At 50.5% G+C, this 27901-nt stretch overlaps 1 protein-coding gene across 1 annotated transcript; it reads right to left on the bottom strand.

Moving 5' to 3' along the window:
- Positions 1 to 6564: 6564 nt before the first annotated feature.
- On the bottom strand, positions 6565 to 24009 carry APH1A (aph-1 homolog A, gamma-secretase subunit; the record flags this gene model as incomplete). The annotated part of the gene is given in 6 exon segments (XM_040332608.1): positions 6565 to 6679; positions 13842 to 13969; positions 14355 to 14477; positions 15746 to 15819; positions 21281 to 21451; positions 23830 to 24009. Coding segments are annotated over 6 exon segments (724 nt in total), but the record flags the coding sequence as incomplete, so codon positions are not given.
- Between the last annotated feature and the right edge of the window lie 3892 nt (positions 24010 to 27901).

The raw sequence follows: 27901 nt of genomic DNA, 5'->3' as shown, positions 1-27901 counted from the left end.
AGGAGCGTTGGTAAGGGATCGCAGAAGAGGAGGATTGGGGCTGCTCTGTGCAGTGTTTTTGTATGCATATCATGTTTGTTATTTAAGCCTGGTTCACACTGATGCGATCCAGGAACCAGCGCGGCTGAATTCGCATTGCTCAGACATCGCATGTGATCAGCACCTGCCAATGCGGGTCCAAATCACATGCGATTTCTGAGATTGCAGCAGCGTGGACCCGGGCTTAAAGCGGAGTTCCACCCAAAAATGGAACTTCCTCTTTTTGGAATCCTCCCCCTGTCTAATAAAAGATTTTTTGCTCCCACTTCCAGGCATAGATACCCGAGCCACCTGCGGCTATTTACGCCACGTCCGGCATCTCCTCAGCCCAGAAGACAGCAGGGACCAGTAGCATCGCGCAAAGCAGTAGGGAACCAGGAAGTGAAGCCGCAAGTCTTCACTTCCCCATTCCCTTAACGAACATGGCCGCGCCTCCCCCCCCCCCCCCCCCCCCCCCCCCCCCCCCCCCGAGAGCAGAGGGACAGATCGGCTTCGGGTAAAGACATCGCGGGTGCCGACATCGCGGGCGCCCTGGACAGGAAAGTGTCTTTATTTTAAAAGTCATCAGCTGCAGAATTTGTAGCTGCTGACTTTTAAAAAGAAAAAAAAAAATTGGCGGGACTCGGCTTTAACCACTTAAGGACCGCCTCCTGCACATATACGTCAGCAGAAGGGCACGGCTGAGCACAAGCACGTACCTGTACGTCCTCTAAGTGCCTAGCCGTGGGTCACGGGCCCCGGTCCGAAGCTCCGTGGCCCCGATCGCCGCTGGAGTCCCGCGATCGGTCCCCGGAGCTGAAGAACGGAGAGAGCTGTGTGAAAACACACCTTCCCCGTTCTTCACTGTGGCGCTGTCATTGATTGTGTGTTCCCTGATATAGGGAAAGGCGATCGATGACGTCACACGTCCAGCCCCGCCCCCCCTACAGTTAGAAACACATATGAGGTCACACTTAACCCCTTCAGCGCCCCCTAGTGGTTAACTCCCAAACTGCAATTGCCATTTTCACAGTATCAATGCATTTTTATAGATTTTTTTGCTGTGAAAATGACAATGGTCCCAAAAATGTGTCAAAATTGTCCGATGTGTCCGCCATAATGTCGCAGTCACGAAAAAAATCGCTGATCGCCGCCATTAGTAGTAAAAAAAAATTATTAATAAAAATGCAATAAAACTATCTCCTATTTTGTAAACGCTATAAATTTTGCGCAAACCAATCGATAAACGCTTATTGCGATTTTTTACCAAATTTAGGTAGAAGAATACGTATCGGACTAAACTGAGGAAATTTTTTTTTTTATATATATTTTTGGGGGATATTTATTATAGCAAAAAGGAAAAATATTGCATTTTTTTCAAAATTGTCGCCCTACTTTTGATTATAGCGCAAAAAATAAAAACCGCAGAGGTGATCAAATACCACCAAAAGAAAGCTCTATTTGTGGGAAAAAAAGGACGCGGATTTTGTTTGGGAGCCACGTTGCACAATTGTCAGTTAAAGCTACGCAGTGCCGAATCGCAAAAACTGTCCGGGTCCTTGACCTGCATTTTGGTCCGGGTCTTAAGTGGTTAAAGGAGTTGTAAAGGTTTTTTATTTTGATGCTTTCTATGCATTGAGAAAAAACAATCTCTGTGTAGCAGCCTCCCCCCCCCCTAATTCCCTACCTGAGCCCTTTCTCTCCATCGATGTCCAAGATCCTCAGCCATCCAGGGCACTCCTGATTGGCCAAGATAGAGCAGAGAGAGAGAGACTTGTAAAGCGCAACACATGCGAACTGAATCGCCTCTGGGCGCTATATCCATTTCATGGGTAAGGAACCCCTTGACCTCAGAAGAGATGGGTTTTAATCTTTCTCCTGAAGGCCAAGTGGTCCGACTCCAGTCGGATGGTGGTTGGTAGTGCATTCCACAGGCGAGGTCCCTGGACCCCGCGGCTGTCAAAGTTAGTCAGCCAATCAAGGGAGAGAGGGTGGGGCCGGGGCTCTAACTCGGGTGCCCCCTGTAACCAGCAGCTGGCTGAGGGAGGCACACAAAGGAGGGAGGGGCTAGGAGCAGGCAACAAAGAGGGACCCAAGAAGAGGAGAATCCAGGCTGCTCTGTGCAAAACCAACTGCACAGAGGAGGCAAGTATAACAGGTTTACTATTTACAAAAAAAAAAAAGAATTTACAATGACTGTCAGCGCTATAATAGTGCCTGTAATAAATAACAGGAGATGGATGGCACTAGAACTAAAGGCCTATGCAGGGACCTCCTGTCACTTCAACCGTTCAGTCAGGAGACAGGTTCACTTTAAGTTGCAGATACACTTACTGCCTGTACATAAAGGGATCACAAAAGGTACAAGTGTCATTTCAAGTGTTAACTTTGTGAGAATTAGATTTACCAAACAAAACAAAACAAAAAAAAAAACACACCAACACCTGAGGCACCTTCCCTGGCGATGAGGACACCTTCACAAAGCTTCTTCTTGAAGAATCCTTTCACACTTGTATGGTAAAGTGCAAAATCACCCCATGCAATAATACCCGTTATACACTACAGGGGGAGATGTACTAAAACTGGAGCACTCGGAATCCGGTTCAGTTGTGGATAGTAGCCAATCACATTCTAACTTCAGCTTGTTCACTTAAAGCGGAGTTCCGCCCCAAAAATGGAACTTACACTTTTCAGATTCCTCCCCCCTCCGCTGTCACATTTGGCACCTTTTAGGGGGGGGGAGGGAGCAGATACCCGCCTAATACAGGTATTTTGCTCCCACTTCTGGGCATAGATAACCGAGCCACCTATGGGCATCTACGCCACTTCCAGCACCTTCTATCCCCCCCCAAACAGGTCCCAGAAGACAGCAGGGACTAGTGGGATCGCGCATACGCAGTAGGGAACCAGGAAGTGAAGCCACTTCCTGATTCCCTTACCGAAGATGGCAGTGGCAGCACCCAAGAGCCGAGGGACAGATCGGCTTCGGGGGCCGAGATCACGGGGGCATCCGTGTCCTTATTTTAAAAGTCAGCAGCTGCAGGATTTGTAGCTGCGGACTTAAAAAAAAAAAAAAAAAAATTTAACAGAAGAAAAAAAACTGGAAGCGGATTGGTTTCTATGCAGAGCTGCACCAGATTTTGCACTCCAGTTTTAGTTAAAGCGGAGGTTCACCCTAAAACAATTATATAACATCCAGCATACTTCCGACATCTACAGCAGGGCTCAAAATTTCAAGTCCTGAGCTACTAGCCAGGCCTTAAGAGTTACTCGCCACCATTTGCTCCACCCCTACCCCTACCCTACCCGCCCGTACACATCATTACTGCCTTGTTAAGTAAACATGTGCTACGTACAGACTGCGGGGTTGAGAGGTGCACTAGACTAGGTGACTGGGCAGGAGCGACACCTTTCCATCCCTAAGGCTCCACTCACATCTGTGCGTTTTGTAAACGCATGCAAAATTGGGTAGTTCTGCATGCATTTATAAAATGTGCTAAAACCGCATCACATTTGCTGCGCGATTCATTGTAAATGGCATCCCAAACACCGCAAGCTGACATGCATTTTTCTGCATGCAAAAATGTGTAAACACTGTAAAATGAGTGGTGTAAAAAAACACCCAAAACTTATGCGGCAAAGGCTCAATTAGCTACTTTGCCTTGTGTAGGGTATCCCATTTAAATGAATGGGCTGTAAGGGGGGCCTAATGGCAACCAATCAGAAGCCAGTACAGTTGCTATGGCTACTGCACTGAGTGACTAACCCCAACTGTCTGTACATCCTCAGACTTTAGAGACAAGAACATGAACACTCAGTGCAGTATCCCTAGTAACCAATCAGAGCCTGCCTTACATTGGTGTAAGGTCTCAGTGAGCTGAGTTCTGATAGGCTGCTATGGGTGGCTGTACTGTGCTCCACTGAATAAGGTAGGTGGGGGTGTGAGTCAGTAAGTGGGCAGCCTGTGCTCACCATCCCTGTACACCGCCAGCCTGTGCACCCTCACACATACGGACTTGTCTCCGACTGTCTCCCCGACCTCACGTTTCTCACTTCTTCCTAGTAGGTTGTACCTAAAGCCTGCCGGACTCTTCTTCCTCCTCCCCACTGTCCACTGACAAGCGTCTCCTCCTGTCTGCCATCATCATGTCGGTGAGAAGAGAATCCGCGGAACTGCGCTGGAAACTACACTTCCCAGCATTCAGCGCGGCACACAAGGCCCTCCATAGAGATGACTGGGGGAGGCGGCATGTGTAGCTTGTCTAAGCCGAGTGGACCTGCCCAAGCAGACCTTACCTGGCCCGAGCCAAGCAGATCTGCCCCCCACCTGAGCCGGAATACTCGCCCTCAATAAATTTTCACTCGCCAAATGCGAGCAGGCGAGTGAAAATTTGGAGGGCTGATCTACAGTATGCCGTTTTAATTTATTTTGCCGTACATACCGTTTTATTGTTATTTTCCCCCTGGCTTACGGGTTCTGGCTCCCGCGGGAGTTCCTATTCAGAGGTTAGATAATTAACGTCTGGTGAAAAACTTCCCCTAGCGCACTTGTATATATGAGCTTTGAAGGACATGCAGTACCAACACCATGGCCATCAAATATGGAGCTGCCCCTCTCCATTTGCAGCTACAATATCCTCCATTCTTAACCACTTAAGGACCACCTCCTGCACATATACGTCGGCAGAATGGCACAAGCACGTACCTGTACGTCGCGGGCGCGCCCCCGTGACCTGGTCCGAAGCTCCGCGACACCCGCGGACCCGATCGCCGCTGGAGTCCCGCGATCGGTCCCCGGAGCTGAAGAACGGGGAGAGCTGTGTGTAAACACCCCTTCCCCGTTCTTCACTGTGGCGCCGTCATCGATCGTGTGTTCCCTTTTATAGGGAACCACAATCAATGACGTCACACCTACAGCCACACCCCCCTACAGTTAGAAACACAAATGAGGTCACACTTAACCCCTTCAGCGCCTCCTTGTGGTTAACTCCCAAACTGCAATTGTCATTTTCACAGTAATCAGTGCATTTTTAATGCATTTTTTGGTGTGAAAATGACAATGGTCCCAAAAATGTGTCAAAATTGTCCGATGTGTCCGCCATAATGTCGCAGTCACGAAAAAAAAAAACGCTGATCGCCGCCATGAGTAGTAAAAAAAAAAAAAAAACACAACGCTCCCCCGTTCTTCAGCTCCAGGGACCGATCGTGGGACTCCAGCGGTGATTGGGTCTGCGAGTCCCGCGGTCACGGAGCTTTGGACCAGGTCGCGTGCACGCATGTATATCGGCGTGAAGGGGTCCTTAAGTGGTTAAGGAGATATTTGCTGTAAGGACTGCACCGATGTCTACGGTGCGCATGGCGCAGGCGCACTGAGTGTACCGTGTTTGTTAATGGGGCAGGGGGGGGGGGGGTGGGGTGGGGTGTTAATGCTGTAATCCTGTGCATGCACGGAACGTCATCGACGCTCCAACCAGTCACAGCGCCGGAGTGGCAAAACAAGGGAGACTGTAGGAGACATGGCGGCTGAGAACTTCGGGGGTTCGATCTCAGGTAAGTCAATCATGAGCTAGTATGCTATGCATACTAGCTTATTATGACTTTCTCTTGCAGGTTTTTTTTTTTTTTTTTTTAAAGGTTGAGGGTTTACTTCCTGTTTAACGCATAGTGTGCCTTCACTTTTTTTTTTTTTTTTACAAAGGAACTGAATTCCTGGAATTCAGCTTTAGGCTGCTTTCACATTGGGGATAGCGCGGCTATACTGTCACCGCGGCTCTATTTGTAGCGCGGCTATACCGTCGTATTTACTGCGATATTCGGGCGCTAGCGGTGAGGTTTTAACCCCCGCTAGCACCCGAAAAAGGGTTAATACCGCCCACGTTGCGGGCGGTATTACCGTGGTTTCCCATTGATTTCAATCGGAAGTCGCGGTATAGGAGCGGTGAACCGCTCCTATACCGCAGTAAAGATGCGGCTAGCAGGACTTTTGGAGCGCTCCTGCTAGCGCACCGCTTCAGTGTGAAAGCCTTCGGGCTTTCACATTGAACACTACAGGGCAGGTTTTTTTCATGCGGTATAGCAGCGCTATTTTTAGCGCTGTACCGCATGAAAAACGCCTCAATGTGAAAGGGGCCTAAATCATTGCAGACACAACCAATGAACGGAGGAGACCTTGCACCCCTCCTCTCCCAGTTAACTACAAATTAGGTATTTAAATGAAGGGAGGCTCAGCACAGAAACCCTTCTGGAGCTTGGCAACCCATATAAACAAAACCGTGAGCGAGATGGAAAGCCTGCATTAGCCATAGTGAACTGTAATGGGGTCCAAATGATCCCCCTTCACCAATTCCCAGAGCAAGGTGAGCTACATATTCCCTCTCCTGGGAACTGGTGCCCCTTTAGTGTTGGTGCTGCGATGGGCTGCCCTGTTTTCCTGAAAGAACCCCCCGCCCCCCCCATCCCTCAAAAACTGAAGGGTATCAGACCTCTCTACCTTGTGTCAGAGTAGTGATAGGCTGCTAGAAAAGACCTTATACTTACAAGCCAGGGATTTGCGTATGTTGTGGTGGTTGCCGCCCGCTGCTATGAAAGACCACACTCCCATGCCGAGGGTGAGGATGTATATGGGGATCAAGCTGGCCTCGTACCTCGGGTTCAGGAAGGTCTACAAAGAAGGTTTAATAAAGAGAAGGAAAAATATTAAATCCCAACATCAACTATATTTGTGCATACAATTATATACAGATGGATGTGCAGCTTTATTATAAACCAGCTTCAAGGTATAATAGTCCACCTTTGGCATCATGCGTCACCTTACACCCCATAATTAGGATTTCCCGAACCCCACCACTCTTACATAAATCACTGGCTTCTTCTCCGGGCAGCATCCTGGATTTTTTTTTATTTTTTAACCACTTAAGACCCGGACCTTTAGGCAGCTAAAGGACCTGGCCAGTTTTTGCGATTCGGCACTGCGTCGCTTTAACTGACAATTGCACGGTCGTGCGACGTGGCTCCCAAACAAAATTGGCGTCCTTTTTTCCCCACAAATAGAGATTTATTTTGGTGGTATTTGATCACCTCTGCGGTTTTTATTTTTTTGCGCTACAAACAAAAATAGAGCTAAAATTTAGAAAAAAAATAATATTTTACCTTTTGCTATAATAAATATCACCAAAACAATTATATGAAAAAAACTTTTTTTTCCTCAGTTTAGGCTACATATTTTTGGTAAAAAAAAAAAACGCAATAACCGTTTATTGATTGGTTTGCGCAAAAGTTATAGCGTTTACAAAATAGGGGATAGTTTTATGCCATTTTTATTATTATTATTTTTTTTTTATTACTAGTAATGGCGGCGATCGGCGATTTTTTTCGTGACTGACATTATGCCGGACACATCGGACACTTGACAAATTTTTGGGATCATTGCCATTTTTCACAGCGATCAGTGCTATAAAAATGCACCGGTTACTGTGAAAATGACACTGGCAGTGAAGGGGTTAACCACTAGGTGGCGCTGTAGGGGTTAAGTGTTCCCTAAGGAATGATTCTTACTGTAGGGGGGCGTGGCTTGCTGTGACACTGTCACTGATCCCGATGACAGGGAGCAGACGATCAGTGACAGTGTCACTAGGCAGAACGGGGAGATGTTGTGTTTACCCTTACCTCTCCCCGTTCTATCTCTCCGTGAGACGATAGCGGGTTTGCCCGCAGCGATCGAGTCCGCGGGACCCGCAGGCGTGCTCATGGAGATTGCGGCGGGCACGCTCATGCAGCAACCGCTTCTTAAAGGGGACCTACACGTACCTCCTTCTGCCTGCCCGTGCCATGCTGCAGATGTAGATCTGCGTGTGGCGGGCGGCAAGCGGTTAATAGAAGGAAACTCCTCTGTATTAGGCTGGGGGGGGGGGGGGGGGAGAACAATACAATACCATGAAGCAGCGACTGCAATGCTCTGCAGGTTAAAATCCAAAGATTCATATTCGCACATTTTTTTATTTATTTTAATAAATGCGTGTATTAATTATTTGCGAAAGGCCGACCATTCGTATTGATGCCCAGACCACGTTTAACCACTTGAAGACCAGGCTTTTCCTGGCACTGTTTACATGTTTAACCACTTGCTTACTGGGCACTTAAACCCCCCTCCTGTCCAGACCAATTTTCAGCTTTGCGCGCTGTCGCACTTTGAATGACAATTGCGCGGTCATACAACGCTGTACCCAAATTACATTTTTATAATTTTTCCCCCACAAATAGAGCTTTCTTTTGGTGGAATTTGATCACCTCAGCGGTTTTTATTTTTTTGTAAAAAATAAATAAAAGAACGATAAAAAATAAAAATTATATTTTGTTATAAAATTTTTCTCCTTCATTGATGTACGCGGATGAGGCGGCACTGGTGGGCACCAATAAGGCGGCATTGAGATGTGACACAGAGATGGCACTGAAGGGCATTGATAGGTTACACTGATAGAAAGCATTACTAGGTGGTACTGATGAGGCACTGATTGGCACCACTTGTGGGCATTGATAGGCGGCATTGTGGGCACTGGCACAGGTGGCAGGAGGCACTGGCTGGTGGGCACAGATGAGGCAGAATTGCCTCTTCCTCTTCGGGACTGATGTCCCTTGTACACAAGCTGGTGATCGGCTTTTTTTTCTCCTCACGCTTAAAAAAAAAAAAAACACAAAAAAAAAAACACCAAAAAAAAACACGATTTTACCGATCCTTTGTTTACATCATGTGTTCAGCTGTCATTGGCTAAAAGCTGATCACATGGTAAGGGACCAGGACCAGCCCCTTACACTGATCTATGATCACCCGAGTCTCAGTGACTCGGTGATCGCAGCGCGGGGCACGCGTTGCGCGTGCAAAGATGAGGACATCTATTGATGTCCTCCTAGATTTTTTAGGTCTGTGCTATAGCACGGGCCTCTAGTGGTTAAAACAACATTACTTAGAACACCCAGTATAGTATAGATATATAATATGATTGGGGGTTCAAAGTAATTTTCCAGCAGAAAATATTGATTTTTACTTTAACCGCTTCCCGACCGCCGCATGTATATATATATACGTCGGCAGAATGGCACAGACAGGCACATTGGCGTACCTGTACGTCCTTGCCTTTCCGCGGGTCGGGGGTGTGATCGGGACCCCCCCCCCCCGCTACATGCGGCGGTCGGATTCCCTCGGGGAGCGATCTGGGACGACGGCGCGGCTATTCGTTTATAGCCGCTCCGTCGCAATCGCTCCCCAGAGCTGAAGAACAGGGAGAGCAGTATGTAAACACGGCTTCCCCGTGCTTCACTATGGCGGCGCATCGATCGTGTCATCCCTTTATAGGGGAGACTCGATCGATGACGTCACTCCTACAGCCACACCCCCCTACAGTTGTAAACACACACTAGGTGAACAAACTCCTACAGCGCCACCTGTGGTTAACTCCCAAACTGAAACTGTCATTTTCACAATAAACAATGCAATTTAAATGCATTTTTTGCTGTGAAAATGACAATGGTCCCAAAAATGTGTCAAAATTGTCCGAAGTGTCCGCCATAATGTCGCAGTCATGAAAAAAAAAAAAAAAAAAATCGCTGATCGCCGCCATTAGTAGTAAAAAAAAAAAAATAATAAAAATGCAATAAAACTATCCCCTATTTTGTAAACGCTATAAATTTTGCACAAACCAATCGATTATTGCTTATTGCGATTTTTTTTACCAAAAATAGGTAGAAGAATACGTATCGGCCTAAACTGAGGAAAAAAAAACATTTTTTATATATGTTTTTGGGGGATATTTATTATAGGAAAAGGTAAAAAATATTGCATTTTTTTCAAAATTGTCGCTCTATTTTTGTTTATAGCGCAAAAAATAAAAACCGCAGAGATGATCAAATACCACCAAAAGAAAGCTCTATTTGTGGGGAAAAAAGGACGCCAATTTTGTTTGGGAGCCACGTCGCACGACCGCGCAATTGTCTGTTAAAGCGACGCAGTGCCGAATTGTAAAAACCCCTTGGGTCATGTAGCAGCATATTGGTCCGGTCCTTAAGTGGTTAAAGTGTCAGAAAAAGATTTGGACTTTTAGTGGTTAAACTTCCTGCATTTACAGCAGACATTTGCTCCAAGAAGGAAGTTAGATACAATGTTTCATGTTGTTTATAAAAAATAAAAATAAAAAACTTTGTTTACACACACAGAAGTTTATCCCTTTGATCTAAACTTGGCAGACTGCAAATATTTTCTTTTGACAGATAAAGTCTCTCCACTTGTTATATGAAAGACTCTGCAAACTGTATTGGAGATCGTCAGGGGGGGTTGAATCGCGAACACGATTTATTGTGCAGTATTATATATATATATATATATATATATATATATATATATATATATATATATATATATATATATATATATATATATATATATTATTCACACACAATTTTTTTTGTTTAGCAGACACTCTAGGAAATAAAAAGGCAATTGTTGCAATTTTTACGTCACACTGTATTTGTGTAGCAGTTTTTCAATGGCAATTTGTTTGAAAGAAATACACTTTAACTACTTCAGTCCCGGGCCATAGTAAAAAGATGGCCTCCAGGTGGCTCTATAAACCTGGGAGGCCGTCTTTTTACTGCCTCGGCCTTCCGGCCACTGGGGGGCGCACGGCGCATCACCGCGATGCCGATGCGCGTGCCTGGCAGCCGCAATGTCCGCCAGGTTCCCGCGATTGGCAGTTTTAGAGCAGGGACATGGAGCTCTGTTATGTGTAAACACAGAGCTCCACGTCCTGTCATAGAGAGGAGACTGATGCTGTGTCCCTTGTACATAGGGACACCGCATCGGTCACCTCCCCAGTCAGTCCCGTCCCCCCCACAGTAAGAATCACTCCCAGGATACACATTTAACCCCTTCCTCGCCCCCTAGTGTTAACCCCTTCCCTACCAGTCACATTAATACAGTAATCAGTACATTTTTATAGCACTGTTCGCTGTATAAATGTGAATGGTCCCAAAAATGTGTCAAAAGTGTCCGATATGTCCGCCGCAATATCGCTGTCCTGACAAATATCGCAGAACGCCGCCATTACTGGTAAAAAAAAAAAAAAAAATAGAAATAAAAATATGTAAATTCTATCCCCTATTTTGTACCAAACACTATACACTTATTGCGATTTTGTTTACCAAAAAACACATAGAAGAATACGTATCGAACAAAACTGAGAAAAAAAAAATATATATATTTTTTTTAAATTAGATATTTATTATAGCAAAAAATATTGGCCCGGATTTACAAAGACTTACGTCGACGTATCTAATGATACGCCGCGTAAGTCCACGGATTCGCCGTCGTATCCATGCGCTTGATTCTGCAAATGATACGCCTGAATTTCGGCTCCATCCGACCGAAGCAAGTCTCCTACGCCGTCGTATCTTGGGTGCATATTTACGCCGGCCGCTAGGGGCGCTTCCATTGATTTACGTGTCAAAATATGTAAATGACCGAGATACGCCGATTCACGAACGTGCTTGCACCCGTCGCAGTAAGCTACGCTGTTTACGTAAGGCGTACGTCCGGCGTAAAGTTAAACCACCAAAAAGTTGGTCTAAGTCATGTAGGGTATGGACGTCGGATTTTACATCGTTTAAGTAAGTCGTACGTGAATGGAGCTGGGCGTAGGTTACGTTCACGTCGTAGGCATTGAGCTGGCGTATCTTAGGGAGTAAATGCGACGTGATTGCCCGCATGCGCCGTTAGTTCAGCGCTTCATTTACATGGGGTCACGATTCATTTTAATACAACACGCCCACTACCTGCCTACTTTGAATTAGGCGGGCTTACGCCGGCCCATTTACGCTACGCCGCCGTAACTTAGGGAGCAAGTGCCTTGTGAATACTGGTCTTGCCTCTCTATGTTACGTCGGCGTAGCGCATATGAGCTGCGCTACGCCTGCTCAAACATATGCCGCTGTACGTGAATCTGGCCCATTGTGTTTTTTTCGAAATTGTCGCTCTATTCTTGTTTATAGCAAAAAAAAAAAAACGCAGAGGTAATCAAATACCACCAAAAGAAAGCTCTATTTGTGGGGGAAAAAAAAAAAAAAGGACGTAAATTTTGTTTGGGAGCGATGTCGCACGACCGCGCAATTGTCAGTTAAAGCGACGCAGTGCCGAACCGCAAAAAGGGGCCTGGTCCTTTACCTGCATAATGGTCCGGGGCTTAACCGGTTACTTAGAACACCCAAACACTAATAATAAATATATAAATATATATATATAAATATATATATATATATATATATATATATATATATATATATATATATATATATATATATATATATATATATATATATATATATATATATATATATATATATATATCACACACACACACACACACATACATACACACACACACACACATATATATACACACACACAATTTTTTTTGTTTAGCAGACACTCTAGGAAATAAAAAGGCAATTGTTGCAATTTTTACATCACACGGTATTTGCGCAGCAGTTTTTCAAATGCAATTTGTTTGAAAGAAATACACTAATGATTTTAACTAGGGTTGTCCCTATACCACTTTTTTAGGACCGAGTTCCGATACTTTTTTTAAAATCTCATGTGTCAGTATTTTTTTTTTTTTTACAATTTTGTATTTATTTTTACAATTTTTTTACACCGCTTCATTTTTTTTAAGGGGGGTGGGGGGAAATGTAGTGTCAGTGTGTTTTTTATTTTATTTTTTACAATTCACAATTTATTTATTGCAATTCCTTTTTTTTTATCAGCCCTGTTGCCCCCCAAGGGCTGATAAAAAAAAAAAAAAAAAAAAAAAAGTGAGATATCAGGGGTCTTAACAGACCTCTGACATCTCCCCTTTGAGACAAGGAAAGGGACTAGGGACAGAAATTCCCCAGTCCTTTTCTCTACAGCCTCAGCTGCGCTGAAAATGAAAGGAGAGAAGAAGCCAGCGGCTTCTCTTCATTCATAAACTGAAACATCGTAATCACAGGAGGTTACAATGTTTCAGTTATGTGAATGGACAGAGTCAGTGATCACTGACTCTGTACATTCGGAAAAGGTAGGAGCCGGGTTTACCGGCTCCTACTGCCACTCTCCATCCTGACAGATCAAGGGGGGGGGGGGGACACGGCGGCAGCAAGGAGGGGGGGGGGGACACGGCGGCAGCAAGGAGGGGGGGGGGGACACGGCGGCAGCAAGGAGGGGGGGGGGACATGGCGGCAGCATGGAAAAAGATGGCAGCACGGAGGGGGACAGCAGCAGAATGGAGGAGGATACAAGGACAGTCAGCGGTGTTCGGTGCTTGTAACTCCCCCACCGCACTGATCACCCTGACTGTCCAGGTATCGGGTGAAGTACTCAGGCAAATGCTCGGTATCGGTCCCGATAGTATCGGTGCAACCCTAATTTTAACAAAAAAAAACACACACACACACACACACACAGTATATATCCTAATTTTTTAAATAAAATATGAAAGATGATAGAATGCAAATAGATACCAAACATGTCACGCTTTAAAATTTTGCACGCTCGTGGAATGGGGAAAAAATATCTATAGACTATTGTTAAAAAAAATAAAAAATCTACAGGTTACCTAGTTTGATTTACAGAGGTGGTCTAGCGCCAGAATTAAGTGGTTGACCCCCCCCCCTCGATCTAGCCTGCTGTAATGACTTGCAGAACGGCCCATGTTCAGCAGGCGTGGGGTTCTTTCCCTCCCCACCTCATGTTTGAATGAGCCCTTTATGAAATGTTATATAAAACTTTGACATGAACTCACCACTCCGGAGGTGATCAGGTGACAGAGGACCACGCCCGCGATGTGCCATGGTTTCCGCTTTTCGCAGGCGGCAAAGAATATGATCCCCCAGAAGGTGTGCAGGAAAACAATCGCCATGGTCAGGAATGCTGCGACAGAGGAAAATAAAAATCAATCGCATGCATGAATCCATCCAATAGAACACACAGCTGTACGAGAGGCGACATAGAAGACAAGTCTGGTAAAGTGAATGTAAACCCCCGACAATCATTTCCCACACAGAGAATGCATTAAACTAAATAAAAGATAGGAGGAGCCACATTATCCCAGGGAGGCACCCAAGTGCGGCTCCCACAACACTACCTGCTCCCGCCGGAGGAAACACTAAAACTGAGACTAAGGGGGAGGAGCCTCCTCTTAGGACTGTTTCCTTTGTGGGCGGGGCTATTGCCCTCCGGTGCCATCCTGAAAAAACCCAACTACATGAGCTCCTAAATGTGAACCTTACCCAACAACATGCCCAGTCTGCCGTACCTGAAGTTAAGAAGTAATACTGGGAATCGCCATGAACCCCCACAATTCCGGGGCCCACCGCATCCGCCAAGATGTTGATTACGGAAAAAACTCCGCTGATGATCCCGAAAGAGAAGCCGGACACTGCAAGAAAACAAAGATATGTCTGTCGTTATCTGTTATGTACTGAGATTTTTCCCAAACTTTCTAAAACAAGGGGCCAGTTTACTGTCCTTCAGACTTTAGGGGGGCCAGACTGTGGCCATTGGGACTACAAAAAGGTCCTGATGCAAGAAGGACACCACTGGCGCCAGCGGGAAGCCATGGCTCCCCCCACCACTGGGGCCAGCGGAAAGCCGTGGCTCCCCCACCTCTGGGGCCAGCGGGAAGCCATGGCGCCCCCACCACTGGCGCCAGCGGGAAGCCATGGCGCCCCCACCACTGGCGCCAGCGGGAAGCCATGGTGCCCCCACCACTGGCGCCAGCGGGAAGCCATGGCGCCCCCACCACTGGCGCCAGCGGGAAGCCATGGCGCCCCCACCACTGGCGCCAGCGGGAAGCCATGGCGCCCCCACCACTGGCGCCAGCGGGAAGCCATGGCGCCCCCACCACTGGCGCCAGCGGGAAGCCATGGCGCCCCCACCACTGGCGCCAGCGGGAAGCCATGGCGCCCCCATCACTGGCGCCAGCGGGAAGCCATGGCGCCCTCTATCACTGGCGCCAGCGGGAAGCCATGGTGCCCCCTGAAACTGGCGCCAGCGTGAAGCAATGGTGCCCCCATCACTGGCGCCAGCGGGAAGCAATGGAGCCCCCATCACTGGCGCCAGTGGATGAAATAGTACTCCAACGGCTAGATAAAAGAAAGCAGAGGGCCACAGTTTGGAGACCACTGCTTTAGACTATGACTAAGGCCTCCTTCACATGGCCAATTGGCCACATAGACCGGATTCCAGTGGTGGAAGTCAGTAGATTCTTGCGGCAGGAATGACATGGGCATGCGTATAGCGACGACTGCTCATGCTATATAAACTAATGACAGGCTGACAGCTGTTCACATGTAGCCACACACCAATCGGTAACCTGCGGTTAGAGACAGATGTCTACATACAGCTGACTTGGTCCAGTCTCGGACATCCATCCCTAACCCTGCGATGTGCAGCCACATGCCCAGAGGCGCCAAGCCAAATGCACCCGTCAGAATGCGTTGATTATTGCCGCCGGAATCCGATGTATGCGACTAAACGCCGCATGTAGAACACCTAAAGTGTATGTGTGTGTGTGGGCGCAATAATTCTAATTATATTCGGATTTTCCGACTCCATTCAGCTCCCTGCTACACAAATCGATGAATAAAATAGAAGGCAACAAAATTGCTGGTTTTCCGATTTGGTAAAATAATGAATTCTACTCACCGAAGGCCATCTGCTGAATAGAGATCGGAGATCTTCCATCTTCACTGATCTGAGCCAGACCCTCAATGGCTTTCCTGTAATAGAAGGACAGAAGTTTTATCTCATGTGACTTCACTGATCCACGCAACATTTTAACCACTTAAGGACCGCCTCCTGCACATATACGTCGGCAGAATGGCACGGCTGGGCACAAGCTGAAGAATGGGGAGAGTTGTGTGTAAACACACCTTCCCCGTTCTTCACTGTGGCGCCGTCATTGATCGCGTGTTCCCTTTTATAGGGAAACACAATCAATGATGTCACACCTACAGCCACACCCCCCTACAGTTAGAAACACAAGTGAGGTCACACTTAACCCCTTCAGCGCCCCCTTGTGGTTAACTCCCAAACTGCAATTGTCATTTTCACAGTAATCAGCGCATTTTTAATGCATTTTTTGCTGTTAAAATGACAATGGTCCCAAAAATGTGTCAAAATTGTCCGATGTGTCCGCCATAATGTCGCAGTCACGAAAAAAAAAACGCTGATCGCCGCCATTAGTAGTAAAACCAAATTTTTTTTTAATAAAAATGCAATAAAACTATCCCCTATTTTGTAAACGCTATACATTTTGCGCAAACCAATCGATAAACGATTATTGCGATTTTTTTTTACCAAGAATATGTAGAAGAATGCGTATCGGCCTAAACTGAGGAAAAAAAATGTTTTTTTTATATATTTTTGGGGGATATTTATTATAGCAAAAAGTAAAAAAATGTTGAATTTTTTTCAAAATTGTCGCTCTATTTTTGTTTATAGCGCAAAAAATAAAAACCGCCGAGGTGATCAAATACCACCAAAAGAAAGCTCTATTTGTGGGGAAAAAAAGGACGCCAATTTTGTTTGGGAGCCACGTCGCACGACCGCGCAATTGTCAGTTAAAGCGACGCAGTGCCGAATCGTAAAAAATGGCCGGGTCCTTTAGCTGCCCAAAGGTCCGGGTCTTAAGTGGTTAAAGGGTAACTCCACATCTAGAGCTACACAGCTACTTAACAAATATAACCCCCCCCCACCCCCATGCAGGATCTTTCTTGCTTTCAGAAGCTTCTGATCTCCACTAACTACATAGGTGCATTGCATCATTTAAAGCTGAACACCGGCCCTCCCTTCAGCACTGCAATATTGTATAGCAGGGGGTCTTCAAAACTACGGCCCTCCAGTTGTTTAGAAACTACAATTCCCATCATGCCCAGTAGAGGAGCGCATCTTCACTGGTCTCACGATTACGATTATCTGGTCAACGATTCTATATCACGAGGACTCACAATTACCGACAAGCTCCCACTTCCGCTTGGGTCACCCATAGGCTTCATAGGCCCATTGGTTGCCAGCACTCCCGCCTCTCCCCTGCAGCCGGCCAACACCGAAGAGTTAAATTCATGTGACCGGATCCTAATCTACATGTACCAGGTGAATAATTAAAAAGGCGATCGTGTTCAGTATGACAGCCAGAGAAATGGTATTTTTAGGAAGATGTCCGCCTCCAGGGTTCCTCCTAGGATAGGATTCCTCTAAAGCACAACAAAAGCTCCTTTTGTTTGAGCGCCAGAGTTGGCAATCTCACACACGTCATCACTTATTGGTGGACCGCGGCACTGAGTGTCACGTGGGCGAGAGGATTATTCCCATCAATGTCGGCTTTGTCTTTGTTCAGGGTTGTTACTTTCTCTATGAAATTCCAAATGGCCAAAGAAAGCTGCATGATGCACAATGTATACAAGTAGAAGCGACAATAGAAAGAACGGCTACCTACAACTGAGGAGCAACTGCCGAATGTTTCTGACCCCTGAACCCCCCCCCCCATCCCAGCTGGTCCCCCACTCCACATCTCCCATCCAATGCTGTGGTCCCTCATTCTCCCCCCATACTATGCCAAGAACCCCAGCTCCTCACCTCCCATCCCGTGCTCCCCAGCTCCTCACCTCCCATCCCGCCGTCCCCAGCTCCTCACCTCCCATCCCGTCGTCCCCAGCTCCTCACCTCCCATCCCGTCGTCCCCAGCTCCTCACCTCCCATCCCGTCGTCCCCAGCTCCTCACCTCCCATCCCGTCGTCCCCAGCTCCTCACCTCCCATCCCGTCGTCCCCAGCTCCTCACCTCCCATCCCGTCGTCCCCAGCTCCTCACCTCCCATCCCGTCGTCCCCAGCTCCTCACCTCCCATCCCGTCGTCCCCAGCTCCTCACCTCCCATCCCGTGGTCCCCAGCTCCTCCCATCCCGTGGTCCCCAGCTCCTCACCTCCCATCCCGTGGTCCCCAGCTCCTCACCTCCCGTGGTCCCCAGCTCCTCACCTCTCATCCCGTGGTCCCCAGCTCTTCACCTCCCATTCCGTGGTCCCCAGCTCTTCACCTCCCATTCCGTGGTCCCCAGCTCCTCACCTCCCGTGGTCCCCAGCTCCTCACCTCCCATCCCGTGGTCCCCAGCTCTTCACCTCCCATTCCGTGGTCCCCAGCTCTTCACCTCCCATTCCGTGGTCCCCAGCTCTTCACCTCCCATTCCGTGGTCCCCAGCTCCTCACCTCCCATCCCGTGGTCCCCAGCTCCTCACCTCCCATCCCGTGGTCCCCAGCTCCTCACCTCCCATCCCGTGGTCCCCAGCTCCTCACCTCTCATCCCGTGCTCCCCAGCTCCTCACCTCCCATCCCGCCGTCCCCAGCTCCTCACCTCCCATCCCGTCGTCCCCAGCTCCTCACCTCCCATCCCGTCGTCCCCAGCTCCTCACCTCCCATCCCGTCGTCCCCAGCTCCTCACCTCCCATCCCGTCGTCCCCAGCTCCTCACCTCCCATCCCGTCGTCCCCAGCTCCTCACCTCCCATCCCGTCGTCCCCAGCTCCTCACCTCCCATCCCGTCGTCCCCAGCTCCTCACCTCCCATCCCGTCGTCCCCAGCTCCTCACCTCCCATCCCGTGGTCCCCAGCTCCTCCCATCCCGTGGTCCCCAGCTCCTCACCTCCCATCCCGTGGTCCCCAGCTCCTCACCTCCCGTGGTCCCCAGCTCCTCACCTCTCATCCCGTGGTCCCCAGCTCTTCACCTCCCATTCCGTGGTCCCCAGGTCTTCACCTCCCATTCCGTGGTCCCCAGCTCCTCACCTCCCGTGGTCCCCAGCTCCTCACCTCCCATCCCGTGGTCCCCAGCTCTTCACCTCCCATTCCGTGGTCCCCAGCTCTTCACCTCCCATTCCGTGGTCCCCAGCTCTTCACCTCCCATTCCGTGGTCCCCAGCTCCTCACCTCCCATCCCGTGGTCCCCAGCTCCTCACCTCCCATCCCGTGGTCCCCAGCTCCTCACCTCCCATCCCGTGGTCCCCAGCTCCTCACCTCTCATCCCGTGGTCCCCAGCTCCTCACCTCTCATCCCGTGGTCCCCAGCTCCTCACCTCCCATCCCGTGGTCCCCAGCTCCTCACCTCCCACCCCGTGGTCCCCTGCTCCTCACCTCCCACCCCGTGGTCCCCTGCTCCTCACCTCCCACCCCGTGGCCCCCAGCTCCTCACCTCCCATCCCGTGGTCCCCAGCTCCTCACCTCCCACCCCGTGGTCCCCTGCTCCTCACCTCCCACCCCGTGGTCCCCTGCTCCTCACCTCCCACCCCGTGGCCCCCAGCTCCTCACCTCCCATCCCGTGGTCCCCAGCTCCTCACCTCCCATCCCGTGGTCCCCAGCTCCTCCCATCCCGTGGTCCCCAGCTCCTCACCTCCCATCCCGTGGTCCCCAGCTCCTCACCTCTCATCCCGTGGTCCCCAGCTCTTCACCTCCCATTCCGTGGTCCCCAGGTCTTCACCTCCCATTCCGTGGTCCCCAGCTCCTCACCTCCCGTGGTCCCCAGCTCCTCACCTCCCATCCCGTGGTCCCCAGCTCTTCACCTCCCATTCCGTGGTCCCCAGCTCTTCACCTCCCATTCCGTGGTCCCCAGCTCTTCACCTCCCATTCCGTGGTCCCCAGCTCCTCACCTCCCATCCCGTGGTCCCCAGCTCCTCACCTCCCATCCCGTGGTCCCCAGCTCCTCACCTCCCATCCCGTGGTCCCCAGCTCCTCACCTCTCATCCCGTGGTCCCCAGCTCCTCACCTCTCATCCCGTGGTCCCCAGCTCCTCACCTCCCATCCCGTGGTCCCCAGCTCCTCACCTCCCATCCCGTGGTCCCCAGCTCCTCACCTCCCACCCCGTGGTCCCCTGCTCCTCACCTCCCACCCCGTGGTCCCCTGCTCCTCACCTCCCACCCCGTGGCCCCCTGCTCCTCACCTCCCACCCCGTGGCCCCCAGCTCCTCACCTCCCATCCCGTGGTCCCCAGCTCCTCACCTCCCACCCCGTGGTCCCCTGCTCCTCACCTCCCACCCCGTGGTCCCCTGCTCCTCACCTCCCACCCCGTGGCCCCCAGCTCCTCACCTCCCATCCCGTGGTCCCCAGCTCCTTCTCACATCCCATCCCGTGGTCCCCTCCTTCTCACATCCCATCCCGTGGTCCCCTCCTTCTCACATCCCATCCTGTGGTCCCCTCCTTCTCCCATCCTGTGGTCCCCTCCTTCTCCCATCCTGTGGTCCCCTCCTTCTCACATCCCATCCTGTGGTCCCCTCCTTCTCACATCCCATCCTGCGGTCCCCTCCTTCTCACATCCCATCCTGCGGTCCCCTCCTTCTCACATCCCATCCTGCGGTCCCCTCCTTCTCACATCCCATCCTGCGGTCCCCTCCTTCTCACATCCCATCCTGCGGTCCCCTCCTTCTCACATCCCATCCTGCGGTCCCCTCCTTCTCACATCCCATCCTGTGGTCCCCAGTTCTTCACCTCCCATCCCAACCTGTGCCTTGGTCTCCTTGCTCATCACACACAACTTCTTCCTTATAATAAATTCCTTCTGAAATCACTACACAGAGCCCAGCTGATGTGTTTACTTCCTTTTCTCACCCTAAGGCTGCATTCACACCTGAGCGTAGCGTTTTGCGGCGTTTTTTACCACGATTTGCTGCGACAAAACGCTGCGTTTTTTACAGGTCTAGGGTCACCAATGTAAAATGCCCAAATTCGAGCGACAAAAAAGGGTCCAGAACTTGTTTGGGCTTCAGGCGTTCGGCGTTTTGTAGTGGAGAAGTGAACCATCTCCATAGAGAATAATGTATTTTTTTCCCCCCTCTAGCGTTTTGGGGCATCGCGCTTCAGGCGACAAAACGCTCAGGTGTGAATGCAGCCTTATATGCTATGCAGGGCAGGAATGTATAACCTTATACAATGCTGTGCCCTCCCCTCCTCCACTTTACTACATCATGGTGTCTGACACAGAACAAGAAGTGTCTGACGTACCTTCCTGGTCAGGGCTGACTCAGCCACGTGACACGGAAAAGTGACCAAGCACAAATCCTGGTACAGTCCAGAGATCTCCAAACTACGGCAGAACTACAAGTCCCACGAGGCATTGTAAGAACCCCGACATTCACAGACGTGACTCGGCATGATGGGGATTGTAGTTCATACACCTCACTACATATGAAGGGGGAAGGTGGAAACTCACTTGAGCAGTCTGTAGTAGGCGTATCGGAAGGCCTCCTGAAGCAGAACAGAGATGGCGGCTCCAAATATAAGCAATCCGTACTGCAGGCTGGAGTCATTCTTATTGCTGACCTGGACCGATATGAACCAGATCAGAGAGGACAGGAGGACCGACACCAACCAGAAGAAAGATCTGCAGGAGAAGAACAGGCACAGGTCACATACTGAGCTCAGACTGCACAACCATTGTATTATATATGGGGGGGGGGGGGGGGGAACAGAAAAACGTACTCAGCGCCCCTCTACACGAGCAGGAGTCCCCATATTTACTGGGCGCCCCTCTACACGAGCAGGAGACCCCATATATACTCAGCGCCCCTCTACACGAGCAGGTGTCCCCACATATACTCAGCGCCCCTCTACACGAGCAGGTGTCCCCACATATACTCAGCGCCCCTCTACACGAGCAGGTGTCCCCACATATACTCGGCGCCCCTCTACACGAGCAGGAGTCCCCACATATACTCGGCGCCCCTCTACACGAGCAGGAGTCCCCACATAAACTCGGCGCCCCTCTACACGAGCAGGAGTCCCCACATAAACTCGGCGCCCCTCTACACGAGCAGGAGTCCCCACATAAACTCGGCGCCCCTCTACACGAGCAGGAGTCCCCATATATACTTGGCGCCCCTCTACACGACGAGGGGTCCACATATATACATGGCGCCCCTCTACACGAGCAGGAGTCCCCATATTTACTCAGCGCCCCTCTACACGAGCAGGAGTCCCCATATTTACTCAGCGCCCCTCTACACGAGCAGGAGTCCCCATATTTTCTCAGCGCCCCTCTACACGAGCAGGAGTCCCCATATACACTCAGCGCCCCTCTACACGAGCAGGAGTCCCCACATATACTCAGCGCCCCTCTACACGAGCAGGAGTCCCCATATATACTCAGCGCCCCCTCTACACGAGCAGGAGTCCCCATATACACTCGGCGCCCCTCTACACGAGCAGGAGTCCCCACATATACTCAGCATCCCTCTACACGACCAGGAGTCCCCATATACACTCAGCGCCCCTCTACACGACCAGGAGTCCCCATATATACTCGGCGCCCCTCTACACGACGAGGGGTCCACATATATACTCAGCGCCCCTCTACACGAGCAGGAGTCCCCATATATACTCGGCGCCCCTCTACACGAGCAGGAGTCCCCATATATACTCGGCGCCCCTCTACACGAGCAGGAGTCCCCATATATACTCGGCGCCCCTCTACACGAGCAGGAGTCCCCATATTTTCTCAGCGCCCCTCTACACGAGCAGGAGTCCCCATATTTTCTCAGCGCCCCTCTACACGAGCAGGAGTCCCCATATATACTCAGCGCCCCTCTACGCGAGCAGGAGTCCCCATATATACTCAGCGCCCCTCTACACGAGCAGGAGTCCCCATATATACTCAGCACCCCCCATATACGACAGGACCCCCCCCACCTCATATACGACAGGACCCCCCCACTACACTCCAGGACCCTCCTGCCCCACTATACCACAAGACCCCCCCCACTATACCACAGGACCCCCCTACCTCCCCCACTACACCACAAGACCCCCCTGCCCCACAGGACCCCCCCCCTCTATACCGCAGGACCCACCTCTCTCCCCCACTACACCACAAGACCCCCTCCCCCACAAGACCCCCTCCCCTACAAGACCCCCTGCCCCACAGGACCCTCCACCACTACACCACAGGACCCCCCTCCCCCACAGAACCCCTCCCTCCCCCCACTATACTAAAAGAACACCTCCCTCCCCCCACTATACTAAAAGAACACCTCCCTCCCCCCACTATACTAAAAGAACACCTCCCTCCCCCCACTATACTAAAAGAACACCTCCCTCCCCCCACTATACTAAAAGAACACCTCCCTCCCCCCACTATACTAAAAGAACACCTCCCTCCCCCCACTATACTAAAAGAACACCTCCCTCCCCCCACTATACTAAAAGAACACCTCCCTCCCCCCACTATACTAAAAGAACACCTCCCTCCCCCCACTATACTACAAGACCCCCCTCCCTCCCCCACTATAAAACAGGACCCCCCTCCCTCCCCCACTATAAAACAGGACCCCCCTCCCCCACTATAAAACAGGACCCCCCTCCCCCACAATACGACAGGACCCCCCTCCCCCACAATACGACAGGACCCCCCATTACACTCCTGCCCCTCTATACCACAAGACGACCCCCCCCCCCCACTATACCACAAGACCCCCTCCCTCCCCCCACTATACTACAAGACCCCCCTCCCTCACTATAAAACAGGACCCCCCCCCATATACCACAGTACCTCCCTCCCCCATTATAGTACAGGACCCCCCTCATATACACTCAGCCTTCATATCCCAGGAACTCCCCCCATATGACAGGAGCCCCAATATACACCCCTCCCCCCAATATAACACTGGTCCCCACATATACTGAGCCCCCTCCCCCACCCTTTCATACAACAGGAACCCCTTACACCCCTCCCCCACGTGATACGATCCCCTCCTCAGACATTACCCGGCCACCAGGATGATGACCCGGAGGGGGTCCCGGGCGATAGTGACGACAAAGAGGGACAACGCCGGTCCGAAGGCCACAAAGGTGCAGCCGAAGAACACGGCCGCCCCCATCTCCCGGACACCGGACACTTCCGCCTTCCGCTACGGCGGCCGGGGAGGGACAGAGCGGACACACATAACTCCGCCCACCGGCGCCGCCCTGGAGCATGCCGGGAGATCACAATGCGTGCGCTGGCTGTGCTGTGTGTGTGTGTGAGCGCCCTCTGCTGGTGAATGGAGGAAACGCCAGTTCCTGCATAACAAGCAGAGGCCACTAGAGGAGCTCAGCAGTGGGGTGATGGAGGACTACAAGGCCCAGCATGTCATCATAGACTTCCTATACCTTGATACTTATACTACATGTTTTGCCATACGGCACTGATGCACACTGGCAGCAATTGGTGGGCACAGTAGCAGCAATTGATGGGCACAGTAGCGGCAATTGATGGGTACACTGGCAGCAGTTGATGGGCACAGTAGCGGCAGTTGATGGGCACATTAGCGGCAATTGATGGGCACACTGGCAGCAGTTGATGGGCACAGTAGTGGCAGTTGATAGGCACAGTAGCAGGAGTTGATGGGCACAGTAGCAGCAATTGATGGGCACACTGGCAGCAGTTAATGGGCATACTGGTAGCAGTTGATAGGCACAGTAGCGGCAGTTGATGGGCACAGTAGCTGTAGTTGATGGGCACAGTAGCAGCAATTGATGGGCACACTGGCAGCAGTTAATGGGCATACTGGTAGCAGTTGATAGGCACAGTAGCGGCAGTTGATGGGCACAGTAGCAGCAATTGATGGGCACACTGGCAGCAGTTTGAGGGGCACAGAAGCAGCAGTTGATGGGCACACTGGCAGCAATTGATGGGCACATTGGCAGCAACTGATGGGTACAGTAGTGGCAATTAATGAGCACACTGGCAGCAGTTGATGGGCACAGTAGTGGAACTTGATGGGCACACTGGCAGCAGTTGATGGGCACAGTAGCGGCAGTTGATGGGCACAGTAGCAGAAATTGATGGGCACACTGGCAGCAATTGATGGGCACACTGGCAGCAATTGATGGGCACACTGGCAGCAACTGATGGGCACACTGGCCGCAATTGATGGGCACACTGGCCGCAATTGATGGGCACAGTAGCGGCAATTGATGAGCACACTGGCTGCAATTGATGTTTTTTTTTTGCACCCCCCAAAAATTTCGAGCACCAGCCTCCACTGGCCAAACCATTCATGCTGAACGATCTCCGCGGCTTCTCCAGACCCTTTCACGTCTCTCACCTGTGCTCAGGGTGACCCTGCTCTCATCTGTGGGCATCAGTGAGGGACCTGCCAATTCTGGTGTTCAATGGCAAAAGCCAATTGAGCTCCATGGTGAGTGCAGTGAGCACAGGGACCCCTAGAGGACGTCGGGCCCTCCTTGCACAAAGGAGCAGATACCCGTCCTGCTGATGGGTTAAGGCAGGCCTCAACAAAAGCCGGGCGCCCGGTCGCAATTTTGACAAGAAATTGTGACCTGGCGCCCGGGGAAGCTTAGACCTGCAGAAGGCCACAAAGCCGCAGCCTCAATTACCGGCGGGTGCGGGCCCACCGCGATCGCGCCGTGGGGGTGCATGGAGACACAGGATCCTGTGTCTCCATGCGCTCCCGCCGCGCAATCGCCGATAATTGAGGCCGCGACTTTGTGGCCTTCTGCAGGCCTAAGCTTCCTTCTGTGATCTGGCACCATCTTGTGGTGGCCGTTGGCATTACGAGTAAAACAGTAGTTTTATGTGTTTTTCACTGCCATCTCCTTCCCTCTAATTAGAACCCCCAAACATTATATATATTTTTTATTCTAACACCCTAGAGAATAAAATGGCGGTCATTGCAATACTTTCTGTCACACCGTATTTGCGCAGCGGTCTTACACGCGCACTTTTTTAGGGGGAAAAAACACACTTTTTTTATAAAAAAATAAGACAACAGTAAAGTTATGCCATTTTTTTTTTTTAATATTATGAAAGATAATGTTACGCCGAGTAAATTGATACCCAACATGTCACGCTTCAAAATTTACGTCCGCTCGTGGAATGGCGACAAACTTTTACCCTTTAAAATCTCCATAGGCGACGTTTAAAAAATCTACAGGTTGCATGTCTTGAGTTACAGAGGAGGTCTAGGGCTATAATTATTGCTCTCGCTCTACCGATCGCGGCGATACCTCACATGTGTGGTTTGAATACCGTTTACATATGCGGGCGCTGCTCACGTATGTGTTCGCTTCTGGGCGCGAGTTCGGCGGGACGGGGTGCGTTTTCTGGTTCTTAACTTTTTTACCTGGCTCCTAGATTCCAAGCAAATTTGTCAAACTCTGGGTTAAGGACCTTCTACGGCCCTGTCCAGCTCTACTAGAGACGTGGTTCTTAACCCCATCCTCAAGTACCCCCAACAGGCCATGTTTGCAGGTTTTCCTTTATCTTACACAGGTGCTTTAACCACTTCCATACCGGGGGGGCACTTATACACCTTCCCGCCCAAGCCAATTTTCAGCTTTCAGCGCTGTCGCACTTTGAATGACAATTGCGCGGTCGTGCAACACTGTACCCAAATGAAATTTTTATCATTTTGTTCCCACAAATAGAGCTTTCTTTTGGTGGTATTTGATCACCTCTGCGATTTTTATTTTTTGCGCAACAACTAAAAAAAGACCAACGTTTTTGAAAAAAAATAAGTTTTTATTTTTTTCTGTTAATTTTTTTGTAAATAAGTAAGTTTTCTTCTTCAATTATGGGCACTGATGGGCACTGATTAGGTGGCACTGATGGGCACAGATGAGGTGGCACTGATGGGCAATGATAGGCGGTGCTGGTATGCTGCACTGATGGGCACTCATAGGCGGCACTGATGGGCACTCATAGGCGGCACTGGGCACTCATAGGCGGCACTGGGCACTCTTTGGCAGCACTGATAGGCACTCATGGGTGGCACTTATGGGTGGCACTGATGGGTACTTATGGGTGGAACAGATGGGTATTGATAGGTGGGCACTGGGCATAGATGGGCACTAAGAGGTGGCACTGATGAACATAAGGTGGCACTGATGGACACTGAGGGGTGGCACTGATGGCATTGCTGGGCATCATTTTAGCCAGTGCCCATGTTGCCAGTCAGTGCCTATTTGTGGGCACTGATTGGCATCAATTGTTTTTTTTTTATTGGTGTTTTTTTGGGCACTGGGGGGCACTGTTTTTTTTTTAGCACCGGGGGGCTGGTGGTCCAGTGTTGGCATCCGAGGGGGGGCTGCGCTGATAAACAATCAGCGCGAACCCCCCCCCCTGTCAGGAGAGCCGCCGATCGGCTCTCCTCTACTCTCGTCTGTCAGAGTGAGGAAGAGCCGATCAACGGCTCTTCCTGTTTACATCGTGATCGGCCGTGGTTGGACACGGCTGACCACGTGGTAAAGAGCCCGTGGCACTGATGGACACTGGGTGGCACTGCTGGGCATCATTTGAGCCAGTGCCCATGTTGCCAGTCAGTGCCCATTTGTGGGCACTGATTGGTATCGGTTGTGTTAATTTTTTTTTTATTATTGGTGTTTTTTTTTTTTGCTCTATTGAGCACCGGGGGGGAACTCGCTGGTGGTCCAGTGTTGGCATCCGAGGGGGGGCTGCGCTGATAAACAATCAGCGCAAACCCCCCCTGTCAGGAGAGCCGCCAATCAGCTCTCCTCTACTCGCGTCTGACAGACGCAAGTGAGGAAAAGCCGATCAACGGCTCTTCCTGTTTACATCGTGATCAGCCGTGGTTGGACATGGCTAATCACGTGGTAAAGAGCCTCCGCCGGAGACTCTTTTCCGAGATCGGAGATGCAGGGTGTCAGACTGACCTCCCGCCTCACCGATCGCCGCGCTGCGCGCCCCCACGGGCGCGCGCCGGCATGAAATCCTGCAGGACGTCAATAGACGTCCAGTCAGGATTTCAGAGCCACTTCCCGGACGTCAATTGACTATTGACCGGGGCGAGAAGTGGTTAAATCAGAGTCAATGGCT

The sequence above is a fragment of the Rana temporaria genome, chromosome 13 (genome assembly GCF_905171775.1).
Source record: "Rana temporaria chromosome 13, aRanTem1.1, whole genome shotgun sequence".
Taxonomy (NCBI): domain Eukaryota; kingdom Metazoa; phylum Chordata; class Amphibia; order Anura; family Ranidae; genus Rana; species Rana temporaria.
Note: the sequence above shows the minus strand (reverse complement) of the source record. Positions and strands in the feature narration are given on the sequence as shown.